Genomic DNA, 17,688 nt, shown 5'->3' with positions numbered 1-17,688 from the left:
CTCTGATGACGAGGGCGGGGCAACCTGTCACTCACATGAGATCAGCCAATAGCAAACCACAATCATCCAATCAGTTCCCCACAGACACAATCAAGCCCCGCCCACATTTGTTCTTGTTCCAGAAGCGTTTCACTCGGATATAAGGCAGAATAGGGAAGAAAAGACTAACGCAACTTCTGCTTCATGCAAATTTAAGACTTCAATGTAAATGCAGGAAAGCTGAATGTATGTGGCAGAAGATAAATAAATTATAATATTTTAGGTATTTTCCCAAGGTCCTTAAAGTCCCCCCGTGCTGAAAATCCAGCTTTTAATGTTGTTTAGCCTATGTGTCTATGTGGTGTTTTTAATATGCTTTAAGACAAACCATGTGTAAATTCATAAGTCGACAGCATTGCTGAGTATTTCCTCCTTAAAACTGCAGTGAACCAAAGACAGTCTCAAACACACGCTTTGAAATCGCTGGTGTTTCTGACGTCACAAACTACCTTGTAACCAATCAGATCAACGTGTGATCGTCAACCAGTGGATCTCTGAGTGAGTGAGTGAGTGGAGGCGGGGCTCATTTGTATATGATAATTTGCATAGAACTGCATTTACAAAATACAATAATTTTTTTTTAATATGTCATTTTGGTGATCAAAGATGAGTTTTAAGGGATAAAATGATTGACTACAGGAGGACTTTAAAAACTGGCGTTGTCAGAACTCATCTAAAAAAAAGAGCAGTTTTGAACTATAGACCCATCACAAATCTCCCCGTCATTGCCAAGGTAATAGAGAAGGTTGTTTTCAATCAGATGAGCAACTCAAATGACTATTTGGACAACTTCCAGTCAGGTTTCCAAACACACCAGAGCACAGAGACAGCATTGAGTGAGATAGAACATTATATTTGGCTAAATGCTGACGCTGGTAACATCTCTGTGTTGGTATTACCAGATCTCAGTGCTGCATTTGAGACTGTTGAGCACAACATACTCCTCAACGGACTGGGAAGGCCAGTATTCAGCTCATATTCAGAAGGCAGAGGCTACCGTGTGAGCATAGGCAGTTATGAATGTTATGAATCTGACTGGACTGATCTGACACACTGAGTTAAACACGGTTCAATCCCTGCGCCTCGACTCTTCAGTCTGTATATGCTCCCGCTAGGCCAAATAATTCAAAACAACAATATTGCTCATCTCAGCTATGCAGAAGACACCCATATCTACCTATCTCCGTCACCAAACTCCCTGTGCTTACATGAAATTCAGTCATGACAACTCTCAGGGTGTATGGCATGGTAATGGATGTGACAATGTTCTAGTGTAATCTGCTACGCTTCTGCTGTTATTGCTGTTGCTATAGAGCAAGTACTGGACTTGCTATTGCCAATCCACACACAACACACTGCTGTGAGCAACAAGACATGCTGCTGCTGCTGTACAATATAGCATACATGAATAACCCATAGCAGATCTATACAGGTGGAGCTGGGGGAGAGGGAGGGTTTCTGAAAGCACACTGCACTGCTACAGCAAATGCTAACAAATATTTGAAGGTTGAGCAGCGAGCTCATTGGCTACTGATAGCTCAGTGGTAAGAGCATTGCGTTAACAACGCAAGGTTGTGGGTTCGATCGCACATACCTATGTATAAATGTATAGGATAACGCAATGTAAGTCGCTTTGGATAAAAGCGTCTGCCAAATGCATAAATGTAAATGTAAATGATACAGCAGAAACCTATTCCTACGCCCCATGGCGCTTTGCACGAATTATGGGTGTAACTTCCGTTAAGCTGTAAATAATCAGTGAAACGCTCGCTCTGTGAACGCAATACGTTAAAAAAGTGTCACAACGAGATGACATTAATCTACTGACCCTTCAAACATCAAACATTAAAAGGAAATTTAAAACTGTAAAAGCATCAACAAGGTATTTTCAACAGAGCAAATAACCAGAGCGCGAGTCTTTCCACAGCAATAACGGACGGGTTAAATATCACTGTAGTAATATATATTTGTATTATGTAATCAAAAATGTTCATTAACTTCAGCATTACGTGATACTATTTCAAAGTGATTTCCGTCATTTTGACAGATTATAAATTGCATTTACCTGTGAAAACAAACCTGGAAAGAGACGTGAGGATTTGAGGAGGATAACGAGAGAATAACGTGCATTCCAGTGAATTATTAATGGAATATATCGTAAATTAATTTCGGGAGAACAGGGTAGGGTTGATCCAGCCGTTCGTAAGTTCTTTCTTAAATTGGAGCGTTAGGTCCACACTAGAGGTTTAGTAACTACTAGCTAGTTTGTAACTAACTCTGAACTTTATTCCGTTGCACCATTTGTTCGTAAGGCAGAATGTAGCAGTAGGTCGTAAGCTCTCCGTAAAGTAATGCGTAGTCGCATAATATGACGTTTAGCCTCGATGATCCAATAGCAGCCTTCAAATACGTGAGCAGATGCTGTGTTGAAATGCTGTGAATTTCAGTTTATGCTTCATTCTTTTGCCTCACGTTACTAACGGTAAAAATACGTTTCCTTTAAATATGATACTTGATCATGAATAGCATAAGTCTTGTAAATTATATGTAAACAACATTCAGAAACTGTATTTGAAATGAAATTAATAAGGATCAATAAATAAATATTGATACAAAAAAAACCATAAGATATTACGTTTATTGATTATGACTGATATTTGACATGCACAACATGGACCGATGCACACAGCGTCGCGCTGTTTAGGACGGGTTCGTGTTAAAGACAGCCGCTTACAAAGTAATCTTTTCACATAATGTTCTCTCTCTTAAAATGTAAGCGAGTGTAAATGTCAGCATTATCATATATGTCTAAAGAACTGAAGTCTGTCGGGTAAAAGAAGAGCTTATTGATGCAGTTCAGTCTGTCTGATATTTAATTCCACCGTTACTCCTGATCGGAGGCTGCCGTAAATATTTAGTTTATACGTAGAGTTACGCTTCAACTAAGTTTAATGGTATAACGCAAAAATATTTAGAAGTGTGTAAGTCGTAATTTAGTGTCCATTTACGTCAAAACTAGGCTAAGTTATAACTTACGCACAGCTGGTGCAACCGGCCCCAGACCACAAATGTGCAGTATATGTTGTCCTTTTTCATACTTTTACAGCGGATTGCAAAGGGAAAAAAGAAAATAAATCACGAGGAAAAGAGCTCTTGCCATAGATATTCTTGTCGTCACGTTAAAATACCAAGTATAACGTTATTCTCATGATGTCTGACAGCTCATCCAGTCAAACTGACGATCAGATTTATTTGTAGGGCAAACTTATGATTTGAAATGATTCGTTTCAGCCTTTTTGAATGTAAGTTCCCCAAACCGGAAGTGCCTCCCATAATTCAACACGCAGCGAGCTCGTCAGGAATAAGGTGGATACTGAATGATGTGATTGCAAGCGGATTCAGTTAAAGGACGTATCAGTCTGCGCCATCTAGAGTTTCATGACAGAACTCTGTATTTAACAGCTGGATGTGCCACAACTTTCTTCAGATAAATAAAGATAAAAACAGATGTCACTGTATTTGGCAATAAAGGTATATGGTTTTCTTGACACCAGGGATCTAAAACTAAACATGAAGTCAGGAATCTTGGTGTCATCCTGATCTAAGCTTCATAAGCCATTACCAAATCAGCCCACTGCCAGAATCAGATCCTTTGTGTCTGAGCAAGACCTAGAGAAGCTTGTTCATGCATTAGTCAGATGTACCTAGTATGCTGGCCTTGCCCAGGCTGGTGATGGACTCTCCGTAGTGTCGACTGGCCAGGACAGGTGAGGTGCTGGGACTGTTCTCCGTGTCGTTACTGACGTTTATATATGTGGGTCTGATCTCATCATATGGACTGGAGTTGATGGTGTTACACCTTCAAAACAACATCAAAATCACATCAGAAAATCCCAACATACAGAATTATTGCAAATGTAACCTTTAAACCAGTGATTCCCCACCAGGGGTCTGGGGCCCACAGCAAACTTACACACTTATTTAAATTAATAAAAATATTATAAACACTATATATATATATAAATATATATATATATATATATATATTATATATATTTTTTTTTATGATTTTGAAAGAAGTGTCTTCTGCTCACATTATTTTGATCAAAGATAGAGTAAAAAAAGTAATTAATGACCATATTAAATAACTGAATATATTGTTAAAATGTCATTTATTCCTGTGATCAAAGCTGAATTTTCAGCATCATTACTCCAGTCTTCAGTGTCACATGATCCTTCAGAAATCTCTCTAATGGCGCTTTTCCATTACCAGTACCAGCTCAACTCGCCTCGTCTCAGCTCGGCTAGTACCTCAGATAGTACCTCCACAATAGTACCTGGTCGTCATAGCAACGCTGCAGGAAACTGCCGTGACTTAATCTTCTACGCGACACACACCCGCTACCCACACACACAGGACAATGGAGGAAATCGAGTGTATGCTGTTTTTGGATGTTTTTGCTGTTTTTTATTCAGGATACTCCGTCTGGCGCGTGCAATGATGACGCAGTGAATAGTGAGGATTCTCTCTGACCAATCAGCAGTCTGCTGTGTTTTCACGTCACATTTTGGTATCGCCTCAGCTCGCTCAGAACCTCGCTGGAGGTGGTACGAAAAAAAGTACCAGGAAGCAGGTACAGGTACAACTTTTACACAGTGGAAAACCAAACAGAGCCGAGTCGAGTTCGAGCCGGTACTGTGTAGTGGAAAAGCGCCTTTATATGATTATTTTCAGCAGGGATGTATTAAATTGATTAAAAACGGCAATAAAGATTTCTATTTAAAATAAATACTGTTCTTTTGTACTTTCTACTCAACAAAGAATCCAGAAGAAAATGGAAAAAAAACAACAACAAAAAACAGAAAAAACTGTTTTCAACATTAATATTAAGAAGCATTATTAATGATTGATCATCAGCAATAATAACCAATAAAAACTGAGCAGCAGATCATCATATTAGAGTGATTTCTGAAGGATCATGTGACACTGAAGACTGGAGTAATGCTGGAAATTCAGCTTTGATCACAGGAATAAATTACATTTCACTGTATACTCACATAGAAAAGTTCATTTAAACTGTAATAATATTTAAAAGTATTTCTGTTTTTACTGTATCTTTGATCAAATACATTTTGATGAGCATAAGAGACTTATTTTAAAAATATATTCCAAACTTTTGACCAGTAATGTATATTCAAAACTCTAAATTAATAATCTAAATTAAAATGGTAAAAACAAATAACTTTTTTCTCTCTCTCAATAACAATTTTTTTAATTTAAGCACAAGTTCTTAAACATCCTGAAATCACAAACTGAATAGTGGTTAATTATTTTTAATACACCAACACTCCCAGTTTCTGTTAAAAAGAGCTACAACATAGTAAAAAATATATATACGGGGCTCAAATTTAGTGTTGGACAAACGAGTCAAAAAGATTGAGAAGCACTGCTTTAAGCAATTCTACAATAAGGACAAATAGAAAAAGAGGAAATAAAATGTCAAATGTATGCATAAGCAAATAAATATATATCCCTGACTAGTATAAACTCTACTTAAACAAGAAATCAAGACTCACCAGTGTATTTGGACAGGAGCGATGTTGCTATAGTGCTTTAAAACAAGAGGCTCCAGTCGATAGGCCTGCAATACAGGGAAGCAATCATTACAAAAGTGCAAATCATTCCCCTCTCCTCAAAGGAATAGCAAAGTCACAGAAGCCCCTTTCACACAGCGCGTTGATCCCGGGAAATTGGCGCAAAATTGCTAGAGTGCCTAGAGTGTGTGAATGCAAAGACGTCCCGGGATTGATGCCGGGATCAGTCCCGGAACGAGCCCTGTGTGAACAAAAGCCAGGACCAATGCCGTAAGGTGTGTATCGTAGTGATGAGCGAATCGCGCGACTCTGTTGCTCTAAGAAGAAAGTTTGTGTTCGTCATCAACAAAGAAAGAACGAAAAATGTCTGCAAACTGGAATGAAGCGAGACCAGGAGCGCCTTACTGTCCGCACTGAAGCTCTGAGAGCGTTCGCCAGCTTGGAGGAACGCGTTACTGTACATGTTTTTGATGCGTACGTTACACGTCACGTGTCTTTACGGGATCTTTACGGGATGTGTGTGAACACACTCACAGATCCCGGAAAATCACTGGCAGTGTGAATGAACCAAAAATCAAATGATTCCGGGACAAATCCCGGGACACATTATCCGTGTATTTTCCGGAATCTCTGAGTGAAAGCGGCTCGAGTGAGATGAGGTGTGGCCGTCTCACCACAGGGTCTGTCGGGTGGAAGATGTTGAAGAGGCGCCGGCAGATGGACTTGGGCATGATGTGGTCCTGGTCGCCGGTGTTCCCGGGCCGAATCCCTCTCAGAGCCAGGAACACCGCCAGAGGAGAGCCCATGCAGAAGAAGTTCTCCACCTGCACATTAATTACAGAGCTTCATTATAGTCAAACCAAACATTATTCAGACACCAGATATCATTTAACTAGTGTGTGCAGGAGATTATAGTTCATTTCTGTAAGTGACGAGAGCAAAATAAAGTAAACTGTGACATATTATACCCAAATATTCTTCATTCAGTGACTACCAGTAACATTTATAAACATTTGGGACCGAAAATGATTCAGACACTTTGACCTGATCATGTTTTCTGAAGTGTTTTTTCTTTAATTGCTAATGCGACCTTTCTACACACAGACTGAACAAAATGAAGCATTGCTTGGTGATTGGTTGAGCTAAACTGGTATTATCTAATTGTGTAGTTAAATTTAACAGCTGACAGATATTCAACATCATTCATGTGTGAGACAGTCTAACAGAAGGACGGACAAAACCAGTCAAATATCAACTGAGTTAATAACTCTGAGTCCTGGTCATATTTTATAACCATTTTCTTAAGTGAATAAACTGTGATAATGTGAGAAATGTATGGTGGTGATCTGAGCGGATCACCATGTTTATGTTTGTTACATCACCTTAAACTTTAGCGTAGGGAAGGGTGCAGATTTCGATGCCTTCAGGCCCTGAAGCTGGTCTTGCACTTCTCGTAACCTGTCACAGACATTGATTCATTACCAGACTATATTTGGACTTTGGCTGAAGAGTGAGTGGTGCTCGTCTATGCCAAACTCAGTTTCACAATGCTAGGGCTTTACTATGCAGTTGCTACACTTTCATTTGAACAGAATATCTCAGTGTGTGTGTTTTCCGATCATCTATGCTTTTCCTGCAGTGGAGAGAGTGTGATGTGTGAGAGTGTGTGTGCATGGGTGCCAGATCGCAAACATAAGAAGTAAGTCACCGGGAAGAAAATATATCCTTTTAAAGTCCCCCTGTAGTGAAAATCCAGTTTTTAATGTTGTTTATATGTCTATGTGGTGTTTTTAATATGCTTTAAGACAAACCATGTGTAAATTCATAAGTCGACAGCATTGCTGAGTATTTTCTCCTTAAAACTGCAGTGAACCAAAGACAGTCTCAAACACACGGTGTGAAATCGCTGGTGTTTCTGACGTCACAAACTACCTTGTAACCAATCAGATCAACGTGTGATCGTCAACCAGTGGATCTCTGAGTGAGTGAGTGAGTGGAGGCGGGGCTCATTTACATATTCATAGAACCGCGTATACTAAATGAGGCTGTCGTTACATTCAAGCTGCTTAAAAGGCATGAAGAAGAGGCCTTTTTCAAGAAAAGAAAAAACATTTAAATATATGTAATTTTGGTGATCATAGATGAGTTTTAAGGGATACAATTATTGACTACAGGGGGACTTTAAGATAAAAAGTTCTGATTGGGGGATTTAAACTCTTGACATCTGGCAATCGCAAGCATGAAAGCTCATAGAGACATAGAAACAGTCAAATGTATAATATTTGTACCTGCTCTTTTTTGTTGAAGAATATATCTTAAAAATGTATAAAAACTAGAAATCTTGTCAGTCTCATCAACAATAATGCATGATGATATATTCACAGCTAGTGTTTAATGATGTCAGTCATCTAGTCATACATAAAAAAAAAAAATAAAAAAAAAAATTTCATCATAGTTTCATTAATAAAATGAACACTATTATACTACAGGGCCGTTGAATGCTTGAATCTGATTGGTTGACGAACGTTCTAAGGTGTGCATTATTTTCAGGGAAACGCACGGCTAAAGTAGTTCCAGGCAGGTCTTGACCGCATTACAGTTCCATATCACTTCGCCTAGTCAACTGTAATAACGGAAAATAGGATACAATTCATAACAAGAAAAAACATTTAGCCCCGTGCGCTTGATCTACAATTTTCAATGTCTAGCTTCACAATCAATGGAAACATGCAGTTTAATTTTAATAAATAAAGTATATAGTCCTATATAATCAATAGAAAATTAAACTGAATATAGGCTAAATAAATGGATAGTCCTGCAGCACGGATTTTTATTGCAGATAATTTAACAAATAAATAATTATTGATAGGCCTACTTGTTAAAAGGGCTTTGTGTTTCATTTATTTGGCTACTGTCATCTGTCAATAATAGAAAAAAAAAGAATGAACGAATTAATTCAAACGAATTGAATTAATAAATAAAAAATAATGACGCACATGCTTTTCTGTCTCATTATTGCAACATCTCTCTCTAATAGCTGCATTAATAACTGCATAAAGCCGGTAACACACTTTAAGGACGGTTATGAATGTAATTTGATACTTATGACTGATCATGCCCAAACGTGTGTTCAGCGCGTTCAGTCTGTGTTCAAAGTCGGTGTTTAAAATCTGCTGCAGTCGATGAAAACAGTCAGAGAATGTGTCAGCTAGTCGTGTGTCCCCAGCATTAGTCTGCTATCAGCGGCTCAAACCTCCGTTACTAACTCTGAAATGACGTTTTGGAATTAGCAACGGAGGCATGGGATTAGATGCGTAAGAAATTAGTCCTACATACAAGAGCGTTTTAATGACAAAAACTTTACAAACGTCTTGAAATACATAATCTGAACAATGTTTCGAAGTGTGGTAACTGTAGTATAAGCGGAATAATTGACTTCAGGCCGTTGAATTATTAGAAAAATAATGCACACCCGAGGTGTAACGGCCACTCCGCTTCGCGTCGTGACTGCATTACCACCTCGGGTGTGCATTATTTTTCTAATAATTCAACGGCCTGTCGTCAATTATTCCTTACCTGTAACGCTGCTATGAAACAATGTGTATTGCGAACAGGGCTATATAAACATTGTACTTGACATGATAACATGCTTTAATTCCTCTTAGACGTGTGACCCAGCGGCACCTTTGTCTGGTGAGCTGCACTTCCTCCAGTAGGAGGCGCTCTTCGTAACTCGTCCAGTGTAGCTCCTCCCCCTGCAGCTGGTCGTGATGCTCTTGCAGACAGAAGCGCACCGGGTCCCAGCCCGTCATGATGTCGAAGGTGATCACGCAGCCCAGCGAGTGCGAGATGATGGACACTTTCCCGCCTTTCCTCTCAAACTCAGGGTTTCGTGAGCAGAAGAGAGAATACAGGCGGTTGAGCTCCTGCGTCAAACCTTTAGTGATCTGCAGGGATGAACATTAGCATATAAACAAAATACCTGATTGGTCAGCTACACTGTATATATGCATAGACGTCACTTTCCCGCGGGAACACACTCCCTCAGCCGCACTGAGTGGCAGAAGAGCTGATGCGTTACTGGATTTAACACGGGAAACTGAGAAAACGCGAGTAAAACAAACGATTATCAGTTTAAACTAAAGGTTGGACTCGATATAGTGTTTCTTACAGCTTACCAAAGATCCAGAGATCCGTGGATATCGACATGCAGCAGGAATCATGTTTCCTGATATTTATATGTGACTGATTTCGACGCCGGGGAAATACATCAAGCAAAATTATCTGTGAACGCTTTAAATAAATACAATATAGGTCTAAATCCACGTGATCACTTATTTCAATGTTAAATAGATCATCATTATAGAATCCATTATTCCTGTAATTATTTTGTCTTTTATGAATTTAATAAAGAACTCTGTCTCGTATTCTGTCCAAACACACCGCATCATCTACGTCAGGTGACCTGTAAATGCGCAAAAACTGTTTCCATTGCAGTTTTGTGAAATATTTATTTTTTGAATTGCCTGAAAAACCTCCTCATGCGCGCGAAAAAATGTTTTTGCGAAAAATGCAAGTTTTTGCGAAATTGACGTGTTTTTGAGCGTATTTTCAATTCACAATTTCAATTTGCGCAATTTGAAGGGTAATGGAAACGCGGCTAGTGTTTATTTAAAAACATCCAATTACGCAGAATATACGATAGTAAATATTTAATTGATAAGTTGTCAATACAATATATAACAATACAATATCTACAGCGGCGGTTTCTTCATTAGGGCGATCGGGCGACGCACCACCAAAGTGTGAAAGGGACTTTTTCAGTCACAATCTCATTCAACCACAGAGTTACGCTAGCAGTCACTCACTGTTGTTCTGCCTCTGGATATAGTCCAATCAGCGCCAAGTCACGTAATGTGGAGTACCGCCTCTTTTTGGGCGCTTTCACTACGGCCGAAGATCGCCCAGAGTGTTCCCATAGACTTACATTCAAAGATTTTTTTTTTTTTAACTGCAGGCACTGCAATGCATTCACTATGGGTTCCGGGAGGGCTCGCACTAACGTGCTTTCGTCATCACACGTAAACTTCACTTGTGCAACGATTGGTGGAAACAAATATACCTCTAATAATATTTAGCCATAAGCTGAAGTGACATCCAATAATTTCCTCAGTGCATAACTTACATTTCACGGACATATTCTCCATCTGTAAATGTTAGAAAGTCAATATTTCCAGTTTGCTGTCATGAGAGGGTGAGCTTTCTGCAAGCTAAACTTCCGTGAACGAGCGCCGCCGCGTGCATGCGCACCGAACAGACGGAGCGCAATCGAATAGGAGCGCAATTATGCCGACTAAAATATACATTAGCACTAAATTATAAATATATTTAGCTAAAATATTTGTTGTTGAATATTTGTTGTTGTTGGTGAACATAAATGTGCTAGAGAATTTCAAACCTACATGTGTATTTTTATGATATTAGCTTTGTTTTTATTTTTTATTTTAAGTTTAGTAAATTTAACTACTTCTTTAAAAAGCATTATTTTTTGTTTTTAGATTGTAATGTTGCAATGTTAGAATGTAATGTGATTTGACCCCATTTTTGGATAGACTGCAGATAGACAGCAAGGTTACACTATGTTCGTTTTTATAACCTTCAATATGAACATTGTTTGTAGGACAATATTGATCAGGATATTAAATATTTAAAAACAAATGTAAATACAGTTATTTTTTTTATTCAAATAGAAAAATTATAATTAAATACTTTATATATATAGATTATACCATACATCGCCATTTAGCCCAAAAATTCAGATTTATTTGGCAATTGGCTATTTCCCAACCCTACCGGCTGAAGTTTTAGCTAAACTTTAGGCTAATGATAGCTACATTATTTTCACTGTTAAATTGTTATTTAACAATTAGCCTACATTCAGTCCTGGATTAATAATTCAGTTTGTTGCGCCCCCCCAACATTTTTTAGCGCAAGCCGCCACTGAATATCTAGGGTATGATTTTACCCCTAAATTCAATATATTGACACAGAACGGTAACCGCAAATCCACCTTTCTCTGCCTGGATCCAGTTGTTTCTATGAAACGCAGCGATAAATGTGCTTCTCTGTTCTGTAGCTTTCAGCAGTCTGTGAAAATATACCTCAGATTTCTTGTCAAATCTAGTTGTAAAGTCAATCTCAAAGCTCTTTCCCGTTTTAGATGCGTTTTGTGTACATTCACACTGAAAATTCACTCTTTTTGCCACTCAGTGAGCGAGAGAAAGTGATGACAAAATGTAAGAGCGAATGAAAGGTAAGATGTGGTTCACCTCGTCTCTGTAGAGAGGGCTGGTGTAGTACATGATGTCCATGGCACTGCTGTTGAGTAAATCTCTCAGGCCTCTCACTTTATCTGGAGTGATCGACTCCACTGTGTCTGAAAACATGAACACAAACTATGATTGAAGAGCTCACTCAACATTTCGTTATTAACGTTAATGCATGTCACTGTTTGAGCTGCCTTGTTTGCACAGCTGAGAGAGGATGAACTATATTATATTCTCTTGCCATCATATAAAACAGTGTGTGTGCGTGTGAAGGAAAGGTAAAAGGACAGCTTGTGTGATAAGAGCAGCTGTTCAGAGAGTGAACGCAGACAGACACAGGGTTTACAGTCTCACCGCCGTCCAAAGCCAGTTTTGAGCGCCACTCGACCGGCAGGAACTCCACATGCTCCTCTGTTTGCTCAGCAAAGTGCTTCTCCTCCATCTTCCTCACCGCTTCCCGCAGCCTGAACACACACACACACACACACACACACACACACACAAGTTCATACAGAATAATATCACATTCCCCTTCAAACTGTGCACACTTACAGTAGTATTTAAAAATGGTTATTGTTAGCTAAAGCTAATTATTAACTATGTTAACTGAAATAAAGCTGAAATAAAATTATTAAAAAATGAAATTTATAAATGTTGCCTTGGAAACTAAAAGTTTAAGTTCAAGTACTCAAATCACTAAAACTGAAATAAATTAATTAAAGCTAAGAAGAAAGATTAAAGTAATAGATGATAAAAGGACATGACAAAATTACTAAAAAAAACTTTAAATATAATAAAAATCAATCAATCAATCAATCAATTCAAAATACTATAATATTATATAAATAATACTTCATAAGCATCTTAACATGCCATTAGTTTAGAAAATAGCCACTTTTCCATTTTGATATTAATCAAGAGATGATCATTAGAATGTTTTTAACAAAAATATTTTTATTTTATTGTTTCTTTATTCTATAAAAGAAAGATACATCATTACACACTATCCAGCTGAACTCAATACTTCATATAGATATATATTATATTATATCTATATAACCAGAGGGGATATTTGTTTTTAATGACCCTACAAGTTTGATTAAACAATCAAAACACGAGGACAATATTTTACATAATTTAAATAATTTGAAATTTGAGGGAAGAACAAAACACTAAACTTGGTTGAGGTATTTATCTGACAAATAGATATGGCCAAAAAAAAGCCCACAGGAAAAAAGTGTGTATTGACTACATCATAATCAGTTATTCTCTCTTATTTTTGCATGTGTTCATAATTTCTTTGTATGACAGCCTGGACAAAAATTATGTCGGCACAATTTTATGTTTCATTGCATTATCACAATTAAAACAATTGGCTTTAAGCACAACTATACAATGAGCTTACACATTTTTTTAAATATTTGGGGGAAAAAGGGATGTTGAAAATGTTGATTTTCTTTGACCAGACAAACACAAATATTGTAAAAAAACTATTATAAAAAACCCCCGGAAGCTCTGAATATCTTTAATGAACCTGAACAGATTCATCTAAATACTTTCCCAGTTAATACACTATAATTCATCACTAAGGCGTCTCCCTGAAGACTCCTGAGTACTACTCACATGCCAGTGTTTTTGATGATGCGATCCTTGTCCATCTTCTGTCCAATGCCGTGAACCACGAACACGATGTGTGTGGTCTGAGGGGGTTTGTCATCCAGCGAGGCCTCTTCCACATAACCGCGGTGCAGTCTGGTGCCACTGCTGGAGGCTGAGCCAATCACAGCACACACGTTAAGAGAGAGTCACTGCCAGGGCTGCACAATATATACAAACTATAAATATCGCAAATGTATATATCGTGATATGCCTATCGCCACCGCTTACTATAACTGGGGTCATGAACTACAGACAAAGAGTAAATCACTCACTGCTCTCGGCTGAATAACTTTAGTAGCTTTAATAAGAATCAGTATATATTTAATTCATACAGTGAAAACTAAGCAGTGTTTTAGTTTTACATTTGATTATTGAGTTTGTGCTGTTAATAACCCTGATAACCTGAAACCCTGAACCCTGAAGTTTACACTGATGTTAAAGTAACACTTCTGATACCACAGTAAAACACTGATGTTCACTTTCAGAAGTTTAGGGATGTTTTCTTGACACAAAAGAATGTGAAACACATGTAGGTTATATCATCTTAAATATATTTTAAAGATAATTGAAGTTTATTTTACACACTTTAAGCATTATTGTATCAAATATTGCATTATTTAATGAGTTATCGCATTTTTCTTCAGTATCGTACAGTCACAGCTGAAGGACACGGCCACTCTTGTTGCAACTAGGGCTGGAATTGGATCCTTAAGGTCATGATAACGATGATAATCGTTATAAAATAAAAAATTCGATTCCATGTGTGCATTTTATATGACTTTAAACCATTCAAGTGCAAGCAGACCCGCACTCTTTTCTGTTCTGCATTCATCTAAAACAAGCACATAAATAGTGATTTTAATGTGATTTTAAACCATTCAAGCACAAGAAGACCTGAATGACGAGCACACAGAAAGCCGCCGCTACTGAAGTTGAGTTTTCTTCTGTGTCTTTTTGCACTTGAACGATAGCCTGGAAATCCAGACCTAAATCTGAAAGATTAATGGTCTGGCATCAACTAATGAAAATCGGCCAGCTCGAGGGGCGGCGCCAAGCATGCATTTGAAAATCTCACAGCACGCAATTGGATAAAATTACGACCAATCACAACAATAAACCCCATACGCTTAGCTACCAGCGGAGCTAACTGGTAGATTAGACTCTTGCCGTATCCGGTCGGCAAAACAGCAAAAACGCCCTTCTTGCAAAGGAAGGATTCGAGTGGCGTCTTCTGTTCCTCTTTTAGATAAAAAGCCGAATCTAACTCGTTCATTGTAGCGGCCAAAGCCGTTTCAAACAACTGGTGTTCATCCATAGCCATCTTGCAATGTTTACTGATGACTTCGACGTCACAGCGCTGTCGTCATCTCGCCTCTGGCCCGCCTATATCAGATAACCCCATGTGATTGGTGCAGCTCAGATCGAGGGGCATATTTAATGAGCATCATTACTCAACACCAGAGTAACTCGCTGAGCAAATTCAATTTGTGCTCTCGCGAGAACTCTAGATTTCCAGGGTACTTGAACGGACAAATACACACAAAAATGTCAAAATATCCTCGTAAACACAGTCAGTCATGTCTTAAGTGAATGTAAACCGCTGACAAAGAAAACGCATGTGTATCAGTAAATTGGATCAGTGCAGCTCTTAAAGTGACAGAAGCCTAATACTCCTGCTGCCGTCACTAAAATAACGTTAATCAAACAACAAAAGATAGAGAAAATCCACTCAATGTTCTTGACTTTTGCAACTATATTTGTAATGTATATTTAATTTATAAAGTGCAGTGTTACTTTACATTTGATTACAGTTTCTGTACCTGAACATCTTAAGACACTGTTTATTTCAATCGTATCTTTGTTCAGTTGTATCTATTTGTGTGATTGCTAATTTAGCAATTCTTTTTAACAGTCTTTTTAATTACTTGTCTTTAATAATGCTTGATTTTTATATTAGTTATTATAGGCTAGATGTTTTTGCTATGGTGTTTTTAAACCACAGGCAAAAGTTCCCCGTGTAAGTGTTCTTTAGCCTGTTGATTTGTGTTCATGGTATTCAGCTACAATTAAATGTTTTGCAATAAGACTTAAAATAAATGTGAATATCAATTTATTTTTATTTTTTTTGGAATCGAAATTAGGAATCGATAAGAATCTCCTAGTGTGGGTCTCTGCACATCAGAGTCATGGGTGGCGACAGCTGCCCGTTAAGATGTAGCTAGGTTAGGTTACACATTGTGTACCTTTCAGTCTCTTGTACCTTTAATATGGAAGCTAGTTTCCGCCACAGAATAAAAAATGAAAAAAGGTAATTGCGACTTCTCACAATTGCGAGTTTACATCTCGCAATTCCGATGTGATATAAAGTTGCAATTCCGATTTATAAAGTCAGAATTGTGTGATATAAAGTTGCAATTGTGTGTTATATTGCGTGATATAAAGTCGTAATTGTGTGTTATAAACTGTGAGATATAACTTGCAATTTAGATTTTTTTTCTCAGAAATGCATGTTTATATCTCGCAATTCTGAGTTTATAACACAATTGGGAGACATAAAGTCAGAATTGCGATATGTAACCTCGCAATTGGGAGATAAAAAGTCGCAAATATCTTTTAAAATGTTTTATTCTGTGGCGGAAACAAGCTTTCCATACTTAATTGTTTTTTTATGAAAAGATAACTAGATAATAAAAATGTTACGGACACAAAAACAAGCTTACTCAGTATGAGAAAAGCTTTCGCTCTTTACTAATGCAAGTCTTTGGAGGTCCATGTGTTTGGATATTCTTAAAGGTCCCATGACATGAAATTTTCAATTTCTGAGGTTTTTTAACATGAGTTCCCCTAGCCTGTATATGGTCCCCAAGTTTCTAGAAATTTCAATCGGTATAAATCGAGCTTTTCCTATCTTTCTCTGCCTTTGAGAAAATGGAGGCTCAATCAGGCTGATCTTGAATCTCCTCTTTATGACGTTACAAGGAGAAATGTTACCTCCCCTTTCTCTGCTTTGCCCGCCCAGAGGATATTTCTCGCCCATGAGAAAACGAGCTAGGAAACAGGAACGCGCACGCGCAATTTTAGTTTGTCCACGAGAGACATAATGGCTTTTGAGCGAGCAAAGCATAATAATTGCTCAATAATTAGATGTACAAATGAACACCGAAGGGTCAATACAAAGCTGGGCTTGCTGAACGTCTGAAACTAAAGTCTGGATCAATCTCTTTGGCTCAGCTACACACCTCGGACAAGTAAGTCAACTAATGATATATAAGTGTGTTGCTTTACTGTTTATGGTTACCTAGCTTGTTACACGTAGAATGTGGCTGTCACATGAGCTATGCAGTTTATGTGTGTGAATACACACACTGTAACGCGAGTGTTGTACACTTCTTTATTATTTGGATAACCGTTTTCCTGTTGGTAATATGGCGCGCGATATCCGCATTTCAAGATCGCAGAGCTTGATGTAATTGTAATAAGATAAATGACAGACGTTACAGATCTCTCATGAAAAGGCAACAGTAGGTTAGCGTTAGCTACATGATGATAACTGTAAACCATCCGAATAAAGTACCGTATCCAAACATAATATTTTAAACTTACCATTCGGAAACGTCCTGCTGGAGCCGCTGAGTTGCAGCTTCTCCATCTGGATCAGATTCTGGGTCAAACTGAAATGCTTGAACGACTGCGTGTCTTCGTGCCATTGCAATATATCCAACATAAACAAACATGCATGGTATCGTTGCGCAAGATGGTCAAGGCCACACCCACCCTCCACCTTACGCCGCCTTTCTCCTCCTCATTATCATTTAAAGCTACAGACACCGAAACGGCCTGTCTGAAGGAAGCTCATTCTGGGACTGGTTTGTAGTGGCTATAATTCTGCACCGAGGCTGAATTTTTGGAAAGAGATTTCAGATACAGTACTAGGGACCACTAAGGTCTATATTAAAGCCTACAAAAAGTAGCATGTCATGGGACCTTTAAACATAATATTTCTCACACACACACACACACACACACACACACACACACACACACACACACACACACACACACACACACA

General features: G+C 38.1%; 1 protein-coding gene across 5 annotated transcripts in view; it reads right to left on the bottom strand.

Moving 5' to 3' along the window:
• Positions 1-17,688, bottom strand: part of ddhd1a (DDHD domain containing 1a) — a 39,162-nt gene that overhangs the window by 4,040 nt on the left and 17,434 nt on the right. For all 5 annotated transcript variants that reach the window (XM_082143462.1, XM_082143458.1, XM_082143459.1 and 2 more), the window contains 8 exons: positions 13,584-13,731; positions 12,315-12,424; positions 11,964-12,070; positions 9,319-9,581; positions 7,017-7,092; positions 6,309-6,458; positions 5,617-5,681; positions 3,744-3,898 (listed from right to left, as the gene is read on the bottom strand). In XM_082143462.1, coding sequence (XP_081999588.1) covers positions 3,744-3,898; positions 5,617-5,681; positions 6,309-6,458; positions 7,017-7,092; positions 9,319-9,581; positions 11,964-12,070; positions 12,315-12,424; positions 13,584-13,731 — 1,074 coding nt within the window. The remainder of the gene's footprint in view (positions 1-3,743; positions 3,899-5,616; positions 5,682-6,308; positions 6,459-7,016; positions 7,093-9,318; positions 9,582-11,963; positions 12,071-12,314; positions 12,425-13,583; positions 13,732-17,688) is intronic.

Source organism: Leuciscus leuciscus (genome assembly GCF_965113295.1).
Source record: "Leuciscus leuciscus genome assembly, chromosome: 17".
Taxonomy (NCBI): Eukaryota; Metazoa; Chordata; class Actinopteri; order Cypriniformes; family Leuciscidae; genus Leuciscus; species Leuciscus leuciscus.
The sequence above is the reverse complement of the archived record's forward strand: the minus strand, read 5'-3'. Positions and strand labels throughout refer to the sequence as shown.